Raw genomic sequence first — 20,886 nt, forward strand, 5'->3', positions numbered from 1 at the left:
GTTTCTCGTATGTTTTCATGGAAATTGTGCCTCACTTCGGGGCCTGTGCTCTCTCCACTTGCTTGCTACCCCACTTGGGGTCACGGAGGTTCTACATTCAGTCGCTCTAGGCAAAAGAGAATCCCATAGGGGTAAAGGGTGTGTCCCACATGCCCATGCCCAGGGCTCTAGGGTGACTGGCTGGTAGCCAGTCTGTGCCGCCTCTACCAAGAGCTACTCTCAGTCCAAGGGCCCGCTGAGGACTACAATAGTGAGAAACTAGGAAAGGTGTTTAAGAAATCATTTGCCTGTAGTGGTCTGTAACTGAGCATCCAGAACATGGAGCCGTTATCACTACAGGTGACCAGTGCGAGCTGTCCTGGGAGAGACTGGACTGGCAAAGGCAGACCAGCTAAGGTTCATGGGTTCCAAGTGCCTGTGGCTCACTGAAGCTCAGGTGAGGATTTCCTTGCAGTGAGTAGAATTTCCCTTCCGTCCCTTTGTTACCCAGCAGGGAGAGGCACACGCCAGAGCCCCTTATCCTGCCTGCTCTAAATAGGTTCTGCCATCTGCCATATCAACACAAAACATGGGAGACTTTAATGGGAAAGAACTTTGATACAATTAGTAAACAATACAGGAAAAGCAAAGAATATGGTTTCTAAATCATGCACCCAAAGTTACTCATCCCTTCATGAGTAAAAATCCACCCAAATGGGATTGGCCCAAAGCAAGGCCTGAATGCCTGCCACAAGATAAAGCACCTTCCATTGGGGACCCACAGAAAAGGATCAGAAACAACCAGGCAATTCTGGGAGGAAAAGAGCAAAATCAGAACCAATATAAAAGTTGCCATTGTTATCCTCCCAGAGGTCTCATACCCACCTCTGTTTCAGCCAGCCCACACCAAAAGGCATGCAGAATTTTTCCCGTGTTTCTCTCTCCATGTGCCTCGTCCAGGTCTCCTGTCTCTCCATCCTGTTTTATTCCTTCTTCCATCCCTTCTGCAGCTTCTTCTTCTCTTTTGCCCCACCCTCCTTTGTGTGGGGCAAGAAAACTGGAACCTCCCCTTTCGTGGGGACCACCCTGTTACCCCTTGACACAAGTTCAAAAACCTCACACTGTGTATAATGTAATCATTTAGGGGGGGCTATTTTTTTTCTTTACTAGGTCTAGTATGACTCCTTCTGGCAATATACTGAAAAGGGTCATAGAAAATATAACAGGGTGATATCAGGGTGATGAGGATAAAAAGTGTGCATGTGAGAGGCATGAGGTTGGGGTAACTGAACAGTGTATATCCATCAGCCCTAGTGGGGAGACAATAAATAATTTCTAAGAGAGAGTAATCAAAGCATTGCAATACAAGTAAATTCTCTCCGGGATTTGGCAGTAAAATCTAAAACACTCAGTTAAAGCACTGAAAAGAGTTACTTCTGGGAGGAGGAAATAGTGTGAGGTTAGGTGACCCCAGCTTTCCTATTAGAACTTGTGGAACTACTTGACTTTCAAGCCATGTGCATATGTACCTCTGATGTAGGTAAATATTGATTTTCGATCATTAGGTTAATGTTATAATGGTTACCCCCAAAGAAAACATACTAACAGTACTAGTAGGTGTCCTGTGTTCTTGCTGAATATAAGATCAACGCTCGAACAAAATTATAATCCTATACCATAGTCAAGAATCATTGAAAACAGTAATAATACTTTTTTTCATGTCCACAGACTGGAAATTGTTAAAGCTAGCTCTAACTAGAGACTCATCAAACCATCACGGGAAATCTCTAAAATCATGAATTAAAAGTCATCAAAGCAAAACTAAAATAGATGCATATCATGAATGGGAAAACTCAATCCTGGAAAGATGTCAGTTGACTAAAATAATATGTAAATTCAATGTGATCAAATAATAATTCTAAAAGGGTTTTTCATGAAAATTGACAACGTGATCCTAAGATCACTTGGACCCAAAGAGTCATGACAGTTTTAAATAAGAAAAGGTGGGAAACTTTGCTCAAAATGGTTTCAAAACTTATTACATGGACGTATCTTGTCCGTGTAGCTTTGACTAAGAGATGAGCAGCTCAGTGGAAAAAGATCTCATAGGAAGAACCACACAAGTATATGGAAACTTGATATAAAGTGAAGGTGGCTGTGACCATCAGTGAGTCTTTTTTTTTTTTTTTAAAGATTTATTTATTATGAAGACACTGAGTACAGTCAGAAGCACGGGAGTGTGAGAGAATTCACCAGAGCCAGAGTCGGGAACAGAAGAGACAGAGTGACAAAATACACTGCTGAGGGGAGCAGCGGGCGTCAGGAGAGGTCTGCGCGCCATATGGGACCCTCGCTGGTGGCCAGGGATCAAAGCGGCGCTGTAGAGGCTGCAGGCAGCTTTGCAGCCCAGTGTTCAACCGCTGGGCCACGAGGGGAGGCCCCGATCAGTGAGTCTTGATAATAAATTATAACATGACAACCACTTGCACACACACACACAGAGTGAATTAGTGTAGCTAGATTAAAAGCATGAATTAAAAAAGCAACATTGATCAGAAAATGAAAACCGTTTTGCACAACAAGGCCCCCAACTGACACAACATGCAGCTTTGCAGGCCACGCTAGAGGGGCGAGGGGTGCTGTCCCGTGTGGGGGAGGACACTAAGATAAGAGTCTTAGTGGCAAGTTGTACTTCAAAGCACCAGGTAAAGTTTCAATATCCAGAATGAGAAGAATTAATAAAGTGTGGCATAGTCTTCTATTGAAGCCTACAGAATAGTCGAAAAATCAATCAATGGAGCTGCATGTATCAAGATGAATAAATCCCACAAGCTGTGTTAAGCAATAAACTATAGGAGAACTTCCCGAGTGCTGTAAACTGGTTAATTGCATTTATAAAACATTTAGAATATGCAAAGTAATATTAAATATTGCTTAAGTATGTGTATCTATGTTATAAAAGCACATTCATATCTGAGGATAGGAAACACCAAATTCAGGGTAGCGTTTCTTCAAAGGATCCAAAGAACACGATATTGCGGAGCCTCCCTTTGGCTCAAGGGGTTAAGCACCACAATATGAAGCAATCTGCAGCCTCTGCAGCACGAGTTCGATTCCCAGCCGGCCAGGGAGCTCCCCACATGGCGCAGCAGACCTCTCCTGTGTCACCTGCTGCTCCCATCAACAGTGTGTTTCAGCCTGTTCTGTTCCCCACTCTCTCTCTGGTGATTCCTCTCACCCCCCTGTATCTCTGGCCAGCTCTTGCATGCATAAATAAATACATCTTAAAATAAAAAACAAAAGAACATGATATTAGTATTTTGCAAAGATAGACCAGAAACTCCATGAATAATTATAGAGAAATCCTTGCATATTTCAGAATAGAATAATGCGTATTCAACCTGTGATCTCAGGACATACGTATGAAAACTTCTCGATAGTTCAGTCAAGATAGGCTTTGTGCTTGCAGGAATATATCTCTTTCATCTTGGTTGTCCAGTCTGTGGCATGTGAAGCGGATATGTGTAGGCACAGTCTCCATGTGCCTCTGTGTTTCTGTGGTTCCTGTTGTAATTTCTCCTCTTCCATTTATATGGTAGTTACTTGAGTCCTCTCCCTATTTCTTGTTGAGTCTAGGAAGGGAGGAGGCTGCAGAGCTGGAGGTGCAGGCAGCAGGGAGGAGGGAAAAAGCTGCGGGAGACATGTCACATTTAATGACCTGCTCGTGCTCAGGACCCACTCCCTGTGTATCTACATGGCTCTGCAGCTGCTCTCTTGGGCAGTCCCCGAGATAGGCCTCTGCACCTCAGTCTTTGCTCTCGCCCTTGCGCTCAAGCCCAGCCCTTCCCCGCATCACACAGAGCCCCAGAAACACCTCAGAGCAGCAAACCTGGGACTGCTCCACACTCCCCTCACTGTGGATTCCTTTCTACCAATGAGGCCCCCATATTCAAATAATGTAGAGATGGTTTCCAATGGAGCCCCCCACCCAGGCTCTCCATTCAGGCCCTTGCTGTATCTTCCACACCACCCAGGGCTCCCCAGTCACTCTAGAACACCCTCTGCAGTTCCCCAAACACTTTCTGGATGCTGGGAATGTTTGGGGACCTAAGCCTCCTGAGGGTGTTGAGGGAGGTGTGTTAGCTTCTCTTATTTCCTGGGGGCCCTGACCACGAGTGTCCTGGGGGCTGCCCTCCACCTGACCTTGCCCCTCCCGGGACAGACCTTGGCCTGCCCTCCCTCCCCAGGACTCACAGTCAGGGCCTCTGCTTCCTGTGCATGTAGGAGGCAGAGACACCCACCAGCAGCAGCACCTTAGAGCCCAGGAGGAGAGCGATGAGGAGTGGCATCGACTGCTCTTTGCCTGGAAGACAAGGGACAGGAGGCGCCATTAGGGGCCACACCGGAGCCCTTCCCTGGGCCTCCACTACCCACTGGGCTCCCCTAGTCCGTCAACCATCTGAAGATTAAACCTGCGTCCTTCTCTAGATTAAGGCAGAAATCAGGGTAACGAGCTTCCTGAGGTGCCGGAGGGTGATGACTGTGCTCTACTGATTATGAATGTGAGGTTCAGGGAGTTGAGGGGGCCCTGCAAGAGCAGTGTGACCAAAATAAGGAAAATCCATCACTGTCTGGTAGGATGATGCCAGATTTGCTCTTTGCACAAGAAGACTCAAACCTCAGGGTCTCGTGAGTGACTGACCACACGTGCGAGGAGAGTGTGGGCGGCTCTTGGGGGAGGGAGTCCAGGCCGCCCGCTTCCCAGTGGTGGTCTCCATGGTTGGGGGGGCCCTGCAGTGTCTGACCTGTGAGAACAGCTGGCTGGGAGCACCTGGTGAGTGAGGAAAGGGGCTGATGTTTGGGTGCGGCTGCAATTAGACCCTGGTGGGACCTGAGATGTGGGGTGTGCCCCTTGGGCCAAATCACTGGGGGCCCTTCTGTCCACTGGGGCAGCCAAGGACAGTGCAGAGAGCAGCTGCTTCTCTGCAGAAATGGTCTCTGCAGCCAACAGCTACTCAAAGGGGGAAAATTAAACCCCACCCGCCACTCTGTTGCTCCTTGACTCCTTTCTCTATAACTCTAAAACCGCAGGGTATTGACGTGGACATGAAGTTACAGGGGACTGAATCTTGCAGGTTGTGTATTTTAGTGAGTCCTTGTGATGTTTGCCGGCCCATGTCATCTCCAGACACACTCCCACAGAGACAGGCCAATCCTTCACAGACAGAGGTGCAGCATCAGCCGGTGATGCTTAATATAGGGGTGTAGAGACCAGCACAGACTAGAGATTCAGTGGATTGTGGGGAGCCAGGAGGGGAGGCTGACCTGGCTGTTGCAGCCACTATGGGGGGCAGATGGTAAGAGCAGGAACGAGAGTGGGAGCATCACCTCCAACCCCCACTTTCTCTTTCATGCTTACGTCCATGACCTGCAATGCTCGGTTCTGAACACTTGACCTGTGGGCACTCAGGGTGTGAAAATTGGGATGAGGCAGCTCCTTTATATTCTGTTCATAGCTGTACATTCTAGATTATCAGTAACACATGAATTGTTACCGGTGGCACTAAAAAAATAAGATAAAATGTAAAAGGTTGGGTCAGTTGGAGCTGAGGCCTGACCTGAAGTTACATCTGTGTCCTGCTTGTCCTTGTGAGCTGAGGCCGCCAGGGTGAGGGCTTTGGAGACCGCGGGCTGCCCGTCATGCTCCACCTGGCAGGTGAGCACCACATTCCCCCTGAGGGCAGAAGCGTTCACCAGGAGCCAGCTCGTGCAGGTGAAGGTCCCATCCTTGTTCTCCAGGAGAGTTGAGGGCTTTTCTGTTCGGGACACGTTTCCGTTCTCCAACCAGGTCAGCTGTAGGTTCCGGGGGTAGAACTCCTTCACCTGGCAGGTGACAATCACCTGGTTCCCTGCCGCGGGATACTGGGAAACCTCCAAGGTGGGCGGGACTGTAACAGCACAGGGCAGAAGCTCTGACCTTATGGCACAGATCCCAGGGGAGGGGCCCCTTCGCTTGCCCCCCACCGCAGCAGGTGGGTCACCCGGGACATGCTGGGCAGGCAGCCGGCCTCCAACACTGAGGCTCTCTCTGCATGTGTGTGCGACCACTAAGCAGAGTGCCCAGCCCATAGTAGATGCGTAAGGACTGGAGGGTAATAGGAGGGAAATCAACAGGCCCCGCCACTGCAGGCAACGGTGGGATCACAATCACTGTGGCAAATAAATGCCATCCCCAAGCACCTTGGGCAGGGCTATAGAGGGTGCCCAGTGATGTGGTGGCTATGGGTTAAGTGTAGGAAGCTGCCCACTCACTGCCGGGCACGTGGGAGGTGCTGCCCTGGCAGCTGCCGGGGAGACAGGGGGAGTGACCCGCACCTGCAGGGCTGGTGATGGCCAAGGATGGTGGGACTGGACTCTGGGACATCAGCGCCTGGAGTGAGTGGGGAGGAGCAGGCTGAGTATTGGGTAGGGCTGGGCTGGGGGGGTTCACACCTCGGATGGTCTCAGACAAGTTGGCTGTCCCGCGAAGAAGGCTGCCCTCCAGGGTGACGTGGGCCACCTCGCAGATGACCTGGGAGCGGACGTCCCCTGACGCCAGCTGCACCGTGGCTGTGCTGGAGACATTGTAGGAAACGGCCTCTCCTGGGGGGTCCACGTTGAGCCGGGGGGCTGGCAGCCCTTTCCTATTTTTGAACCACTTCAGGCTGACGTCTCTGGGGGAGAAGCCGTGGGACTGGCAGGTGAAGGTCACCGTCTGCCCAGGGGTGGCCCTCTCTGTGGGTCCCCATACCACAGGGCGAGAGGGTTTGGCTACGAAGAAGCATTTGTAACAATAAGTGTGACTGTGACTCCCACCAAGGATAAGTGGGTGACACTGTTTATAACTTTACCTGATTATTAAATGAGGGTGTCATCACCCTCATTTAGGGACACCCAGATTCCCAGAGGTGAACCAGGGTCAGAGAATGTTGACAGGGTTGCAGGCCTGAGTTCAGAGTCCCCCTCTCTAGCTCTGGGGCATTTCCCATCAGTCTGGGCTCAGGAACAACATGACCTTGGTCTCTATAGCTGTTCCTGACCTGCCAGCCTGGGAGCATTTCCAAGGTCAGAGAAGCAACACAGGAGGACGCAGCAGGGCAGGGGACCTGTGGAGGCTGGAACCAGGCTGCCAGTCCAGGAGAGGGGCCGGGCCCCTCCCTCACGCATCTGTGAAACTGGACGCATGATCTTGCTCCTGGGATGCATGAGGGAAGCAGGCCGCGGAGACAAGTTTCATAAGATAAACGCAGATCAGTGATGGGCCCAGGCCTGGTCTCCCAGCTCTCCCCGTGGGCGGGGAGGGATTTAATTCAAACTTTTCATTCTTTAAACAATTTCCGAGTAGGTCTCATCTCTGCCCAGCTCTGATTAAAAGGGAGGGTACAGATGATGGTGAATAGGGGTTCTCCTTGGCCACAGGGTCAGGTTTGGCTGGAAAGAAGGATCCCTGAGCCTGAGGAAGCCAAGGCGGGCGTCTCTCAGTGTCATTAAATAAGAGACAGACACAGGCCTGGAAAGTGTCAGAAGCGACTCTCTCATCCTGGGGAGGGGCAGAGCCCAGGGGACCGCAGGCAGAACCGGCATGTGAGTGACCACTTTGGTCTCTGTTCTGCATCCTTGAGCCTCCGTGTGTGTTTTTGTGCAAAGTGATCAAAGCCCCACCGGGCAGAGGAGTGAGGATGTGTCCACTCAGGCAGGTTCACAGCAGGTGCTGACATCCAGCTCCTGTGGCTGCTGTCCCAGTCCTGGTCACCACCCACCTGAGTCTGGGGTGGAGGGAAGCGGGTAGCGGACACATCAGGAATGTCGCAAGTCCTCAGCTGCTTGAAGAACCCCACTGAGGAAAGCAGCAGACACCACTGATGGTGATTCTCTGCCCCTTGTTACAGTCCCGCTAGGAAGCCATTTTGGGGAATGACGCCCACAATAAATGAGATCCGAGGTGTTTTCATGGAGATTTCTCTTTATGGGAAGCTTCGGCACATTGAAAGAAGGGGGACAGACTTTCTCAGGGACATCTTGGGGTTCAGGCAGAAGCCTGTGGGGATCTCAGCCCCTATTCACAGCCACCTCAGCTCCCTTTAAATATTTAGAGGTGGGAGGTTTTCCCAGTAATGAAGCTGGGTCCTAAACTGGGTGTTTCGTGTCTTCCTCAGGTCCAGAGGGTGGGAATCCAACCCCAGTGAGGTGAGCTCTGTGGGGGTGACCGGGGCAACTTTTCTTCAGACACCTGAGCTGTGCAGCCAGGTAGTCTGGGGTTCCAGACCGCATTCCCATTTCCCAGCCACATGACCTTGAGCAAAAGCATGACTTGTGCAGCCTTGACTTCCGCGGTCTGTAGAAGGGGTGAATCAAGCCATGTAGACCAGCACCCACATCCACGCCTGATTCTTAGCTGTTGCTCACAGAGGAGGGCGTGACAGTGACCTGCTGCCACACGCGGGCGGGGGCTCCACAGTACTCACCACTCACGGTGACCTGCGTGCCTGGTCCCGACTTCACTTCTGTGTCAGGGCTCCCTTTCTGGAACTTCACACAGTAGTAGACCCCAGTGTCTGCTGGGGTGATGCTACTGATGCGGATGGAAAAGTCCTTGTTGTCTCTGATTGTGGCATCTGACAATTGGGTTACCCGGGGGAAGGGGCCTTCTCCTCCTCTGAAATTGTAGACTAACTGCCGGCCTGGTCCCGACCCCCTGAACCACTTAGTATACCCCACAGGGAGCAGGGAGGTCAGGGTGCAGCGCAGAGTGGCCGTCTCTCCGGCTGCCACCGACACGGACTTGTCAGGCTGGATCACCTGCAGCTCCTCCTGGCTGGCCGCTCCTGCAGGGAACCACAGTGGTTTCTCATTCATCCTGCGTGATCCTGCGGGCTTTCTCAGGGTTATCACCAGGACCTGCTGACAAGTGCTTACCTCGGGGGTTCCCGGGCTCAGCACATGGGGGTGTCAACACCTGGAACACCCACAACGAACCTGTAATGTGAGGCTGTTCCTAATAAGAACACTGAGGCACAGGGAGGGTGAGGTGGCAGGGTTAGTGCCTGAGCCATCTCTGGAAGGGTCATGCTACACCAAATACTGGCTGGACACTTTGTGGTCTCAGGAGATGTTGCATTTCAGTCCTTTACATTCATGGACACGAGAGTCTTGAGACCATTGGTTGGTGGCGGAAGTGGTGGGTGTGTTGTAGGATGGATTGAACAGCGAGAACCTCTGTGGGTCAAGCAATCTCTTCCATAGACCATGTGCTCATGACAGGGGTGTTCCCAGGGTGCTTGCATGAGCATGAGGTGTTGAGCTCCCTATAAGCAGTGAACGAGGTATTTAATAAAAGGAAAACATGGTCTCAAGTCTGGGCTTTTTTCCAATTCCACGATCATGGTATATTTCTGTCTATTACCACTATAAATGTTTTTCTAAGAGTCAATGGCTTAAAATAATGAATTTCCATTAACAGATGAAGGCATAAACAGTATGTGGAATAAATAATGGAATATTACTCAGCCCTAAAGAGGGAATGAGATCATTTATGTCCTTCTACATAGATAAAAGTTGACAACGTTTTACTAAATAAAATGAACCAGAAAAAAAGGATTGATATACAGTTCTAATTTCATGAAGTAGTTAGAATTAGCAAATTCCTAGAGACAAGTAAGAGCATAAGGGTAACCTTGGGCTGCTGGGGAAGATTAATAGCGGATTTATTGTTAGTGGGTACAAAGACTTCTCCCAGGATATTGAAAAGATTCTGACATGCATCCTGGTGTCAGTTTGAAATAATGTGAACGTACTTGATGCCGCTGAATTACATCCTAAAAAAGGTTCAATAGTGAGTTTTATGTGATGTGTGTTTTCCACAATATAAAATATGTGGTCAGGCAAGGTGACTACCCTGATTCAAGCCTTTGAGCTGGGCTAAGTGGCTCAAGGCTGGGGGACTTGAGAACCCTGCTCTAGAAGGTGGAGATGAACCAGTGGGCAAGACAGCAAGGAGGGAGCGACCTCAGCCTATGTATGAAAAGAACTGTGGGGGTGCCCGTGTTGGGACCCTGGGTCGTGAGCTGCAGAGACAGGAGTGGCCCGTGGTCATATACCTGCAGGTGCAGCACTTTGCTGTTCACTTTCACTGCAGCTGCACTACCTGGTTTGTGGAGAAAACAGAGAAATGCCAGAACATTCCTTCTTGTTCAAAGTGTCCTAAAACAGGCATGAGCCCAGGTGGTAGGGCTATAAATCAGAGGAGCAGATTGTTGGTGGACTCAAACAAATCCTCTGAGTTTTTTTTATTTCTTAGGACACAATTTGCCGTTCACCTTGGCAGAGTGTGATCTGGGAAGACCCACCCACCTCCCACCCTTTGTCACAAACAGGCCCTAAGGAGGCACAGGCTGTAGAGGGCGGGGCCTTTGGTGTGTCTCCATCACAGAGGGAGTGGTTAATTTCAAGGAGGATTTTGGGTTGTGGGGTAGACAAAAATGGCAAGAAATATGACTCTGGAGGGAGAAATGGAGGAGGGAAAGAAGGTCAGACAGTCAGCGGTAGCCGCGTCATGGGGAAGTATCATCCCTGTCGCTGTGGCTCCTGCATTTACATCTCTGCCAGACCTTCTCCCTGAAAGCTGGACTTGTACGGCCAAAACCCCCTGGACATGGTGCTTGGATGGAAAAGCACAGCTCACAGTTGACAGGTCTCTCCATGTCTCCTGAGGCCTCTTATTCTTCCAGAGGCTCAGACCCAAATATTTGCCTCTCTCCCATCCAAATCCTGCGGGTCAGAGAATCTGTTGCTGCTTCATCACGTGTCTAAGGTCTGACCTCGCCCGTCTCTACAGCAGCCGTCCTCGTGCACCAGTGTTCCTTGTTTCTCCAAGGAATCTCCTCTTATACGTTTTTTCTACTTGCCTCCCTGTCCAAGTGCTACCATGATTAAAGCTAATGTCAGATCATCGCGTCTCTCTCTGACTTTGCAGTGGCACCACTCATGGGAGCCCACATCCTTGAACAGAACAGAAAAGCCTCCACGCAGGGCCTCTGCCCGTGCTGCTCCCTGTCAGGAGGGCTCTAACCTAGAATCTACCTATCTCATCCCACACCTCCTTTTAACCTTTGCTCAAGTTTCTCTCTCAGAGATGCCACCCACACTGTCCTTTAAAAAAAATCCATCCTGCTCCAGATACTGGCAGTTCTCCTACCTGGGATACTTTCATTCTGTGCCCTTCACACGGGTCAGACACTAACACACCGTGTCTTGGACTTACCTAGCGTGTCTATTGTCTGCTGTCATTTCTCCCATGAGACATAACCCCAAGAGGGCAACGACCTTGTCTCTTTCCTTTAGCAACTCACCTCTCCTGCCCGTAACAGCGCCTGACACAGAGGAGACTTTTGCACCTCCCGGAGACCCCAGTGTCTATTTTGAGGGGTAATCCCGGGAGTTTCCCCTGGAGATGACTTGGTCTAATATGCAAACAGCTTCCAGGAAGAGGAAGAACCCAGAGAAGAAAGTCACAAACCCTCTTTCCCTCACTCTCCCTTCCCCCACCCGCACACAGAAGCTGCAGAAAGCTCCTGGGGAGGAGACAGGTCACACAGAACCAAGAAGGGTGGTGGTTAACCCGGGAACTCTAGTCAGACTGTGTGAGTTCAGATCGCAGCTCTACCAGTTAGGGTGAGTGACCTTGAACCTCTCTGTGCTTCTGTTATTCCATCTGTATGGAGGGGGATAAGTTAGCTGCCTCAGAGATAATGGTCACAGGAGATGACACCTCCAGGCCTTTCCCGCTGTGTCTGGTACATGGTGAGGGTTCAAGAAATTGAAGTGATTTTACTCATCGGATTTCCTGAGGCTGAGAGGCTTCTGGGGACATAGATGACAGAGATAGGAGTGCAGCTAGAATCACACACGGGGATCATTTCTCTGTATCCTTCAGGAACCTGCACCTCCCCCTTCTTGTCTCCTCAGCCCATCCAGCCTGGAGGAGGGCCTCCAAGGAGGAACGCACAGAATTCCACTCCCAGATTTCCTGAGGCCTGAACGGACGCTGGATGACAGCGCATGGGGAGAGGTGCAAACCCAGATGTGGGCGCAAGGACAGATGGAGACGGTCTAGGTGAGGCTCTGTGTTTCCATCCCCTTCTTTCTTCTCACCCCCTTGCAGCACGAGGGCAGGACTCCAAGAAAATCATGCACACACTTTACTCTCTTACCAAGGGAGAAGAATTTTTAGGCTAATAGTTTCGAGAACGACAAGGGGAAATTTGGAGAAGTAGAAGGGGAAGGAAGAGAGTAGAGAGACTCTGAGAACTAAACTTTTGTCAATGTTCACTTCATGCAGACTGAGAATTGATTGGAGAGAACAATGGAAAAAAACCTTTTCAAAAATCCCACAAGTGTGTGTGTCTGCACACTTCTCACACCTATACATACATGCACATACACCACAACATGCATTTGGATATACATGTGAAGTGCTGTCCTGGCTTGCAGGTATACAAGGAGTATGTTTTGAAGATTGTGTATGTTAAATGGTCATTAAAAATATTGGTACATTGCAACACATTATTAACAAAAGTTGGGAGCACACACAGCAGAATTTCAACCCTGTCCTACTTCTTGTTTCTGTGGCCTAGATGTCTGTCCTATCTCTATTCTGCTAGTTTCTCCGTATGTCTAACTTTTCTGCAAGAGCCTCCACTGAGTAGCCAACAGCATAACGTGGTAAAAAGAATGAATTCTGGAGGTCTTGGCCCTAGACTTGAATTCTGGCTTCTCCACAGACTTGGGTAGATGGAAATGGGCAAATTATGCTTTCTGCCTCAGTTTCCCCTTCTGCAAAGCATGGACAATAATCATTGTTATAAACAGTTATGTTATAAGGATCAACCAAGTTAACACACTCGTCAAACCATCATCTGTTTTCATGTCCCTGATAACAGTTGCAGGTGACAGAGCCACAGAAATGTTGCTCTGACCCCCTGTTCCGTGCTCTCAAATAATGTCTAGTTCTTGGCTCTCTGTGGTAGCCCGGGGGATAGCAGCGGGGGTGCTTATCCTTGTTTATCTGAATGCCCTACAACTCCTTGGTTAAAGAGACTTCCAGGGCAGGGAGGGGGGATCTTCCCATGGCCATGCTCACCTGTGAGTCCCAGCAGTAAAGCCAGCAGCAGGCAAGGAGACTGGTGGGTCCAGGAGGCAGGGGCAGGCATCCTGGAACTGGAGGAGCCTGCTCTGTCCGGGTGTGTGCTGGGAGCCCAGACTCTGCTCTGTGGAGAGGAGCCTGGGGTTTGATACAAGAGGAAGCTCATACCAGTGGTGAAATGACGAGGTGTTGACGCACTTCCATTGTGAAGCTGGGATGGAGGGAAGCTTAAGGTCAGGAGCTTCTCATATGTTTTCAGAGACTTGTGCAGCCTCGTAGAAATAGTGCTTCTTCCGTCGGGGTAGCCTTGTCTCTCCTTGCTACTTGCTTGCTACTCCCTCTTAGGGTCACAGTGATTCTCCATTCAGTAGCCCCAGGAAAAGAGAATCCCATAGGGATATAAGGTGTGTCTCACAGGCCCATGCCCAAGGCTCTAGGGTGACTGGCTGGTGGCCATTCTTGCCCCTCCACCAAAGTAACAGTCCAAGCACAGTCCAAGAGACTGCTGAGGATTACTATGGTGAGAACTAAGAAAGGTGTTTAAAAGACATTTGCCTGCAGTGGTCTGTAACTGAGCATCAGAACACGGAGATGTCATCACTACAGGTGACCAGCACGAGCTGTCCTGGGAGAGACTGGACTGGCCAAGGCAGACCAGCTAAAGTTCATGAGTTTCAAGTGTTTGTATCTCACTGAAGCTTAGGTGAGGATTTCCTTGCAGGAGTAGAATTACCCTTGAGTCCCTTTGTTACCCGGCCAGGAGTGGGGACCCCAGAGCCCCCAATCCTGCCTGCTCCAAATAGGTTCTGCCATCCACCATAGCAACACAAAACATGTAAGACTTTAATGGGAAGGAACTTTAATACAATTAGCAAACTATACAGGAAAGGCAAAGAATATAGTTTCTAAATCAAGCACCCAAAATTACTCATCCCCTCATGGGTAAAAATCCACCCAAATGGTATTGGTCCAGAGCAACGCCCAAAAGCCTGCCACAAGTCCAAAGCTCCTTCCAGTGGGGCCCCACAGTAAAGGATCAGAAACAACCAGACAAGTCTGGGAGGAAAAGTGCAAAATCAAAACCAATATAAAATTTGCCATTGTTTGCCGTGGACCAGCACAGCAATGGACGATGAGGCCGTCTCAGGGTTGAGAGATTGCGCGGGGTGGTCAGGGATTGGGCGAATAAATGACACACAGACACACTTCAAGAGAGTGAAAATCTGAGTGTGATTTTCTCTGAGTTTGTGACCAGTATATATATATTTTCTAAAAGCATAGGAACAGTGAACATCAGTGAACGAAGTCAGCTTGCTCATAGGTTTGGCTTATCATTGACAGGGCAGTGATCTATGTCCGAAATATATCTGGACCTAGCCGCATTCCTAAGTAGACAGGCTATTAACTCTTTCTTTTGTTCTATGTAATTATATTCTTGTTGCACTAACTACTACTATTACCTACTCATTTTTACTCATAATTAATTGTCATGGGTGAATTTATTTTATAATGCAGTTAAGATCAAGGGTACTAAAGTTAAGCACATAATAGAAAGATTATTAAACCAACAATTCTATTATTACACAGTGATTAGTAATGTTTCATTTGAATTAGCCTAATTATTAAATTACGTATATTTATTAATTAGCAACCAATGACCAGAAAAAGGAAAGATTTTAGAGAGACAGTTGTAGAAGAATAAAGTTTGTGGGCCTTGAGAAAGTGAGATAAGGTTCCAGGTGGTCAGCATTTCTTTTAATCATCTTTGTGGCAGCTTCTGGTGGTCGTTATCTCTTGGCAGGCATTCGGCTTCTCTGCATCTTAGGGAGTTTGCTGTTCTCCCCCTGCGCGCATGGTTCCTTGCCCACGCCGGACCTCAGGGACCATGGCAACAGCCATTAGCCTTGCAGGTCACTGCAAGGGGAGGTGCAGCAATTGTTATCCTCCATGGGTCTCTCCCCCACATCTTTTTCAACCAACCCTCCATGTTGGTAAAAATTGATTTTTGATCATTAAGTTAATGTTACAAAGTTACCCCCAAAGAAAACATACTAATAGTACTAGCAGGTGTCCTGTGCTCTTGCTGAATATAAGACCGATGCTCTGCACATAATTACAATCCTATACCATAGTCAAGAGTCATTGTAAACAGTAATAATACTTTTCTTGTCCACAGACTGGAAATTGTTAAAGATAGCTCTAACTAGAGGCTCATCAAATTATTATGGGAAAACTCTAAAATTATGACTAGAAAGTCATAAAAGCAAAACTAAAACAGATGCATACCATGAATGGGAAAATAGAGCACGTGATTCTAAGATCACTTGGACCTAAACAGTCATGACGTTTTATCTATCTATCTATCTATCTATCTATCTATCTATCTATCTATCTATCTATCTATCTATTTATACAAGCACTGGGTACAGTCAGAAGCGCGGGAGGGCAAGAGAATTCACCAGAGCCAGAGCGAGGAGCAGAACAGGCAAACTGATGAAGTACATTGGTGAGGGGAGCAGCAGGTGTGGCAGGAGAGGTCTGCGTGCCAGCGCTCAACCACTGCACCACCAGGGAGGCCCCATGATGTTTTAAATAAGAAAAAGTGGGAAACTTTGCTCAAAATGGTGTCAAAACTTATTACATGGATTTATTCTTGTCCATGTAGCTTTGACTAAGAGATGAGAAGCTCAATGGAAAAAGATCTCATAAAAAGAACCACACAAGTATATGGAAACTTGATATAAAGTGAAGGGGGCTGTGAAGTTCAGTGAGTGCTTTGTAATAAATTATAACATGACTATTACTTATACATACACACACACACACAGCAGATGAGTGTAACTATCAAAAGCATGAATTAAAAAAGCAACATTTGATCAGAAAGTGAAAACTCTTCTGCACAACAAGGCCCCCAAATGACACAACATGCAGCTCTGCAGGCCACACTAGAAGGGCGAGGGTTGCTGTCCTGGATGGGGGGAGGACACCAAGATAAGAATCTTATTGAGAAATTGTACTTCAAAGCACCCGGTAAAGTTTCAACATCCAGTATGAGAAGAATTAATAAAGTGTGGCATATTCTTCAATAGAAGACTACAGAATAGTGGAAAAATCAGTCAATGGAGCTACATATATCAAGATGAATAAATCCCACAAACTGTGTTAAGCAATAAACTATAGGAGAACTTCCCGAGTGCTGTAAACTGGATAATCACATTTATAAAATATTTAGAATATGCAACGTGAAATAAAATATTGCTTAAGTATGTGTATTTATGTTGTAAAATCACAATCATTTCTGAGGATATGACACACCAAATTCAGGGTAGTGTTTCTTCAAAGGGTCAAAAGAACACGATATTAGTATTTTGCAAAGATAGAAGAGAAACTCCATGAATAATTATAGAGAAATCCTTACATATTTCAGAATACAATAATGCGTATTCAACCTGTGATCTCAGCACATATGTATTAAAACACCTTGAGAGTTCAGTCAAGATAGGCTGTGTGCTTGCAGGAATATATCTCTTTCATCTTGGTTGTCCAGTCTGTGGCATGTGAAGCGGATATGTGTAGGCACAGTCTCCATGTGCCTCTGTGTTTCTGTGGTTCCTGTTGTAATTTCTCCTCTTCCATTTATATGGTAGTTACTTGAGTCCTCTCCCTATTTCTTGTTGAGTCTAGTTAATGGTTTTTATTATTATATTTATCTTTCAAAAAACAGACTTTTCACTGATTTTTAAAAATGTCTCTGGAATCCCCATTTCAGTATTTCTGCTTGATGCCTGTCAGCCCCTCCCTCTGCTCACGTGGGGCTCACTTCGTGTGAGAGTCCACTCTCGTGTGAGTGAGGATGTTACATGGAGTCTTTCTTTTCTCTGAATGTTCACCTTTAGCCAGATGGCTTCTTTTTACGAATGCATTGGATGCGTCCTCAGTCACGGGTGGATCAGCTACACAGAGGGCCCCTGTTGAACCTGCTCCTAGTTGAAATGTCACTTCAGGAATTCTCAACTTACTTGAAATTATCACACCTCAGTTATACAATGTCCTTAACGGGCTACACGGGATGAGATAAAGGCATGCTTGTTATTGAGTCAAAGCCAATTGCACTGTGGTTTTCTCATTAGAGCAAATTGCATGATCTGCCCTAGTTTCTGTTTTCTTCCCTGGCTTGTGGCCGATGATGGTGGAACCAGCTCTGATGCAGTGACTGGCATCATCTCTTTCTGGTTCTTACTCCCAGCAGCCCCTTGTTCCCATCCGACTGCATTTTGGCCATGTGATGAGAACCGAAACCTGCTGACTGGGAATTCTGCAGGTGTGCATTCCTGAGAGGCCCCTGGATGAAGCCAGCTCTGGGGTCAGCCTGTGAGAATGGACAGCCAGGTGGGGCAGCAGGTCTCTGGGGGAGTGGCCTGGGGAGCAGAATCTGTGGAGGCTCTTGTCCCTCCTCCTCTAGGCGGGTCCTTCAGGAAGGGAGGAGGCTGCAGAGCTGGAGGTGCAGGCAGCAGGGAGGAGGCAGAAAGCTGCGGGAGACATGTCCACATTGAATACCTGCTTGTGCTCAGGACGCACTCCCTGTGTGTCTCTCATGGCTCTGGTGCTAGTCTCTTGGGCAGTCCCCGAGATAGGCCTCTGCACCCCAGCCTTCGCTATCGCCCTTGCGCTGACACCTCAGCCCTTCTGTGCCTCACACAGAGCCTCAGAAACACCTCAGAGTAGCAAATCTGGGACTGCTCAACACTCCTCTCATTGTGGATTCCTTTCCACCCATGGAGCCCCCATGTTCAAATGATCTAGAGATGGTCTCCAAGGGAGCCCTAACTCAGGCCCTCCATTCAGGCCCTTGCCTGTGTCTTCCACACCACCCAGGCCTCCCCAGTCACTCTGGAACACCCTCTGCAGGTCCCCAAACACTTTCTGGATGCTGGGATGTTTAGAGGACCCTAAGCCTCCTGAGGGTGAGGGAGGTGTGTCAGCTTCTCTTATTTTCCGGGGGCCCTGACCATGTGTGATCTGCTGAACTTGCCCCTCCCAGGACAGACCTTGGCCTGCCCTCTTTGCCCAGTACTTACAGTTAGGCCTCTGCTTCCTGTGCATGTAGGAGGCAGAGACACCCACCAGTAGCAACACCTTGGAGCCCAGGAGGAGAGTGATGAGGAATGGCATCCACTGCTCTTTGCCTGGAAGTCAAGGGACATGAGGCGCCATTAGGGGCCACACTGGAATCCTTCCCTGGGCCTCCACTACCCACTGGGCTTCCCTGGTCCATCAATTGTCCGAGCTTTAAACCTGCTTCCTTCCTGGGATTAAGGCAGATGGTAAGAGCAGGACCAGAATGGGAGCATCAACTCCTGCCCCAACTTTCTCTCTTTAATGCTTATGTCCATGACCTGCAATGCTTCATTCTACACCCTTGACCTCTGGACACTCAGGGTGGAGGAAATGTGATGACGCAGCTCCTTTAAATTCTGTTCATAGCTAACATTCTAGATTATCAATAAAACATGAATTGTAACCTGTAACATTAAAAAAATAAGATAAAATATAAAAGGTTGGGTCATTGGAGCTGAGGCCTTACCTGAAGATACCTCTGTGTCTGGCTTGTCCTGGTGAGCAGAGGCCGCCAGGGTGAGGGCTTTGGAGACCGCAGGCTGCCCGTCATGCTCCACCTGGCAGGTGAGCACCACATTCCCTCTGTGGGCAGAAGCGTTTACCAGGAGCCAGCTCGTGCAGGTGAAGGTCCCATCCTTGTTCTCCAGGAGAGTTGAGTGCTTTTCTGTTCGGGACACGTTTCCGTTCTCCAACCAGGTCAGCTGTAGGTTCCGGGGGTAGAACTCCTTCACCTGGCAGGTGACAATCACCTGGTTCCCTGCCGCGGGATACTGGGAAACCTCCAAGGTGGGCGGGACTGTAACAGCACAGGGCAGAAGCTCTGACCTTATGGCACAGATCCCAGGTAAGTGCCCCATCACTTGCCCCCACCGTAGCATGGAGGTCAGTCGGGACATGCTGGGCAGGCAGGCGGCCTCCAACACTGAGGCTCTCTCTGCAAGTGCGTGTGATCACTAAGCACAGTGCCCAGCACACAGTTGGTGCTTAAGGACTGGAGGGCAATAGGAAGGATCAACAGGCCCCGCCCCTGCAGGCAGCAGTGGGATCACAATCACTGTGGCAAATCAATACCTACCCCAAGCACCTCAGGCAGGGCTGTAGGGGGCGCCCAGTGTTGGGGTGGCTGTGGGTAAAGTTTGGGAAACTGCCTCCTCACTGCTGGGCATGTGGGAGGTGCTGCCCAAGCAGTTGCTGTGGAGACTGGGGCAGTGGCCCGCACACGCAGGGCTGGTGATGGCCAGGGACAGTGGAACTGGACTCCGGGACATCTGCGCCTGGAGCGAGGAGGGTGGAGCAGGCTGAGTATCGGGTAGGGTTGGGTGGGCAGGTTCACACCTTGGATGGTCTCAGACAAGTTGGCTGTCCCGCGAAGACTGCCGCCCTGCAGGGTGACGTGGGACACCTCACAGATGACCTGGGAGCGGACGTCCCCCGACGCCAGCTGCACCGTGGCTGTGCTGGAGACGTTGTAGGAAACGGCCTCTCCTGAAGGGTCCACGTTGGACCGGGGGGCTGGCAGCTCTTTCCTATTTTTGAACCACTTCAGGCTGATGTCTCTGGGGGAGAAGCCGTGGGACTGGCAGGTGAAGGTCACCGTCTGCCCAGGGGTGGCCCCCTCTGCGGGTCCCGATACCACAGGGCGAGAGGGTTTGGCTGCGAAGGAGCATTTGTAACAATAAGCGTGACTGTGACTCCACCAAGGATAAGCAGATGACGCTGTTTATAACTTCACCTGATTATTGTTTCGTCTCTAGTAGTGCTGGGGTGTCATCACCCTCATTTAGGGACACCCAGGCTCCCAGAGGAAAACCAGGATCGGGGCAGGGTGACAAGGTTGCGGGGGATTTCCAGAGTCTGGGCTCAGGAACTACATGACCTCAGTGTCTATAGCTGTTCCTGGCCTGTCACCCCGGAAGACCTTCCAAGGTCAGAGAAGCATTCACAAAAGGAATGCAGGACATGGGGGCCCCGTGGAGGCTGGCACCTGCCTGCCAGCACCGGAGAGGGTCCAGGCACCTCCCTTCCTCATCTGTGAAATGGGGGGCAGGCTCTCTCTCTGGGGTGCATGAGGAAAGCAGGCTGCTGAGGGAGTTTCAGAAGATAAACTCAGATGAGTAATAAGCACAAGTCTGGTCTCCCAGCTCTCCCCACCGGCGGGGAGGGATTTACTCCAAACTTTCCATTCTTTAAGCAATTTCTCAAGTAGGTCTCATCTGTGCCCAGCTCTGATTTTGAAGGGAGGGGTCAGAGGGCTGTGAATTGAGGTTCTCCTTCTACTTGGGGTCAGTTTTGGGTTGGAAACAAGGATCCGTGAGCCTGAGGGAGCCAAGGTGGGCGTCTCTCCGTGGTCAGGGCTAGAAAGAGGAAGAAGCGCCTCCCTCATACTGGGGAGGTGCAGAGCTCAAGTCTCCCCACCCAGGATGGACCTCATGAGTGGCCCCCTTGTGTCTCTGTTCTGCATCCTTGAGCCTCCGTGTGTGTTTCTGTGCAAAGCAGTCAAAGCCCCACCCGGGGCAGAGGAGTGAGGATGTGCCCAGCATGGGCGGGTTCACAGCAGGTGCTGGCAACCAGCTCTTGTGGCTGCTGTCCCAGTCCTGGTCACCACCCAT

General features: G+C 49.6%; 2 protein-coding genes across 2 annotated transcripts; both read right to left on the reverse strand.

Moving 5' to 3' along the window:
* Positions 1-4,235: 4,235 nt before the first annotated feature.
* Positions 4,236-13,288, reverse strand: LOC119234818 (signal-regulatory protein beta-1-like). Its single transcript, XM_037497863.2, has 5 exons — positions 13,157-13,288; positions 8,484-8,843; positions 6,472-6,789; positions 5,598-5,927; positions 4,236-4,342 (listed from the first exon to the last, which is right to left on the reverse strand). Exons 1-5 carry the CDS (start codon positions 13,224-13,226, stop codon positions 4,236-4,238), a joined length of 1,185 nt encoding a protein of 394 aa, XP_037353760.1. The 5' UTR covers positions 13,227-13,288.
* Positions 13,289-17,523: 4,235 nt separating this feature from the next.
* LOC119237670 (signal-regulatory protein beta-1-like) lies at positions 17,524-20,886 on the reverse strand. The gene is made up of 5 exons (XM_054692942.1): positions 20,786-20,886; positions 19,613-19,962; positions 18,744-19,073; positions 18,238-18,345; positions 17,524-17,528 (listed from the first exon to the last, which is right to left on the reverse strand). The coding sequence occupies exons 1-5, from the start codon at positions 20,884-20,886 to the stop codon at positions 17,524-17,526; spliced, it is 894 nt and encodes a 297-aa protein (XP_054548917.1).

This window comes from Talpa occidentalis, unplaced genomic scaffold, assembly GCF_014898055.3.
Source record: "Talpa occidentalis isolate TD23 unplaced genomic scaffold, MPIMG_talOcc4v2.1 talOcc4.10, whole genome shotgun sequence".
NCBI lineage: Eukaryota > Metazoa > Chordata > Mammalia > Eulipotyphla > Talpidae > Talpa > Talpa occidentalis.

Excerpts from the sequence above, each read along its gene's own strand:
- LOC119237670 (XM_054692942.1), bottom strand. The coding sequence starts at position 20,886 with ATGGGTGGTGACCAGGACTGGGACAGCAGCCACAAGAGCTGGTTGCCA. Across the intron at positions 19,074-19,612 it reads CTTGTCTGAGACCATCCAAG|TCCCGCCCACCTTGGAGGTT; the intron begins GTGTGAACCTGC and ends GTGCTGTTACAG. Across the intron at positions 18,346-18,743 it reads AGACACAGAGGTATCTTCAG|GCAAAGAGCAGTGGATGCCA; the intron begins GTAAGGCCTCAG and ends CTTGACTTCCAG.
- LOC119234818 (XM_037497863.2), bottom strand. The coding sequence starts at position 13,226 with ATGCCTGCCCCTGCCTCCTGGACCCACCAGTCTCCTTGCCTGCTGCTG. Across the intron at positions 8,844-13,156 it reads TTTACTGCTGGGACTCACAG|GAGCGGCCAGCCAGGAGGAG; the intron begins GTGAGCATGGCC and ends GGTTCCCTGCAG. Across the intron at positions 6,790-8,483 it reads CACGCAGGTCACCGTGAGTG|CCAAACCCTCTCGCCCTGTG; the intron begins GTGAGTACTGTG and ends GCTTCTTCGTAG.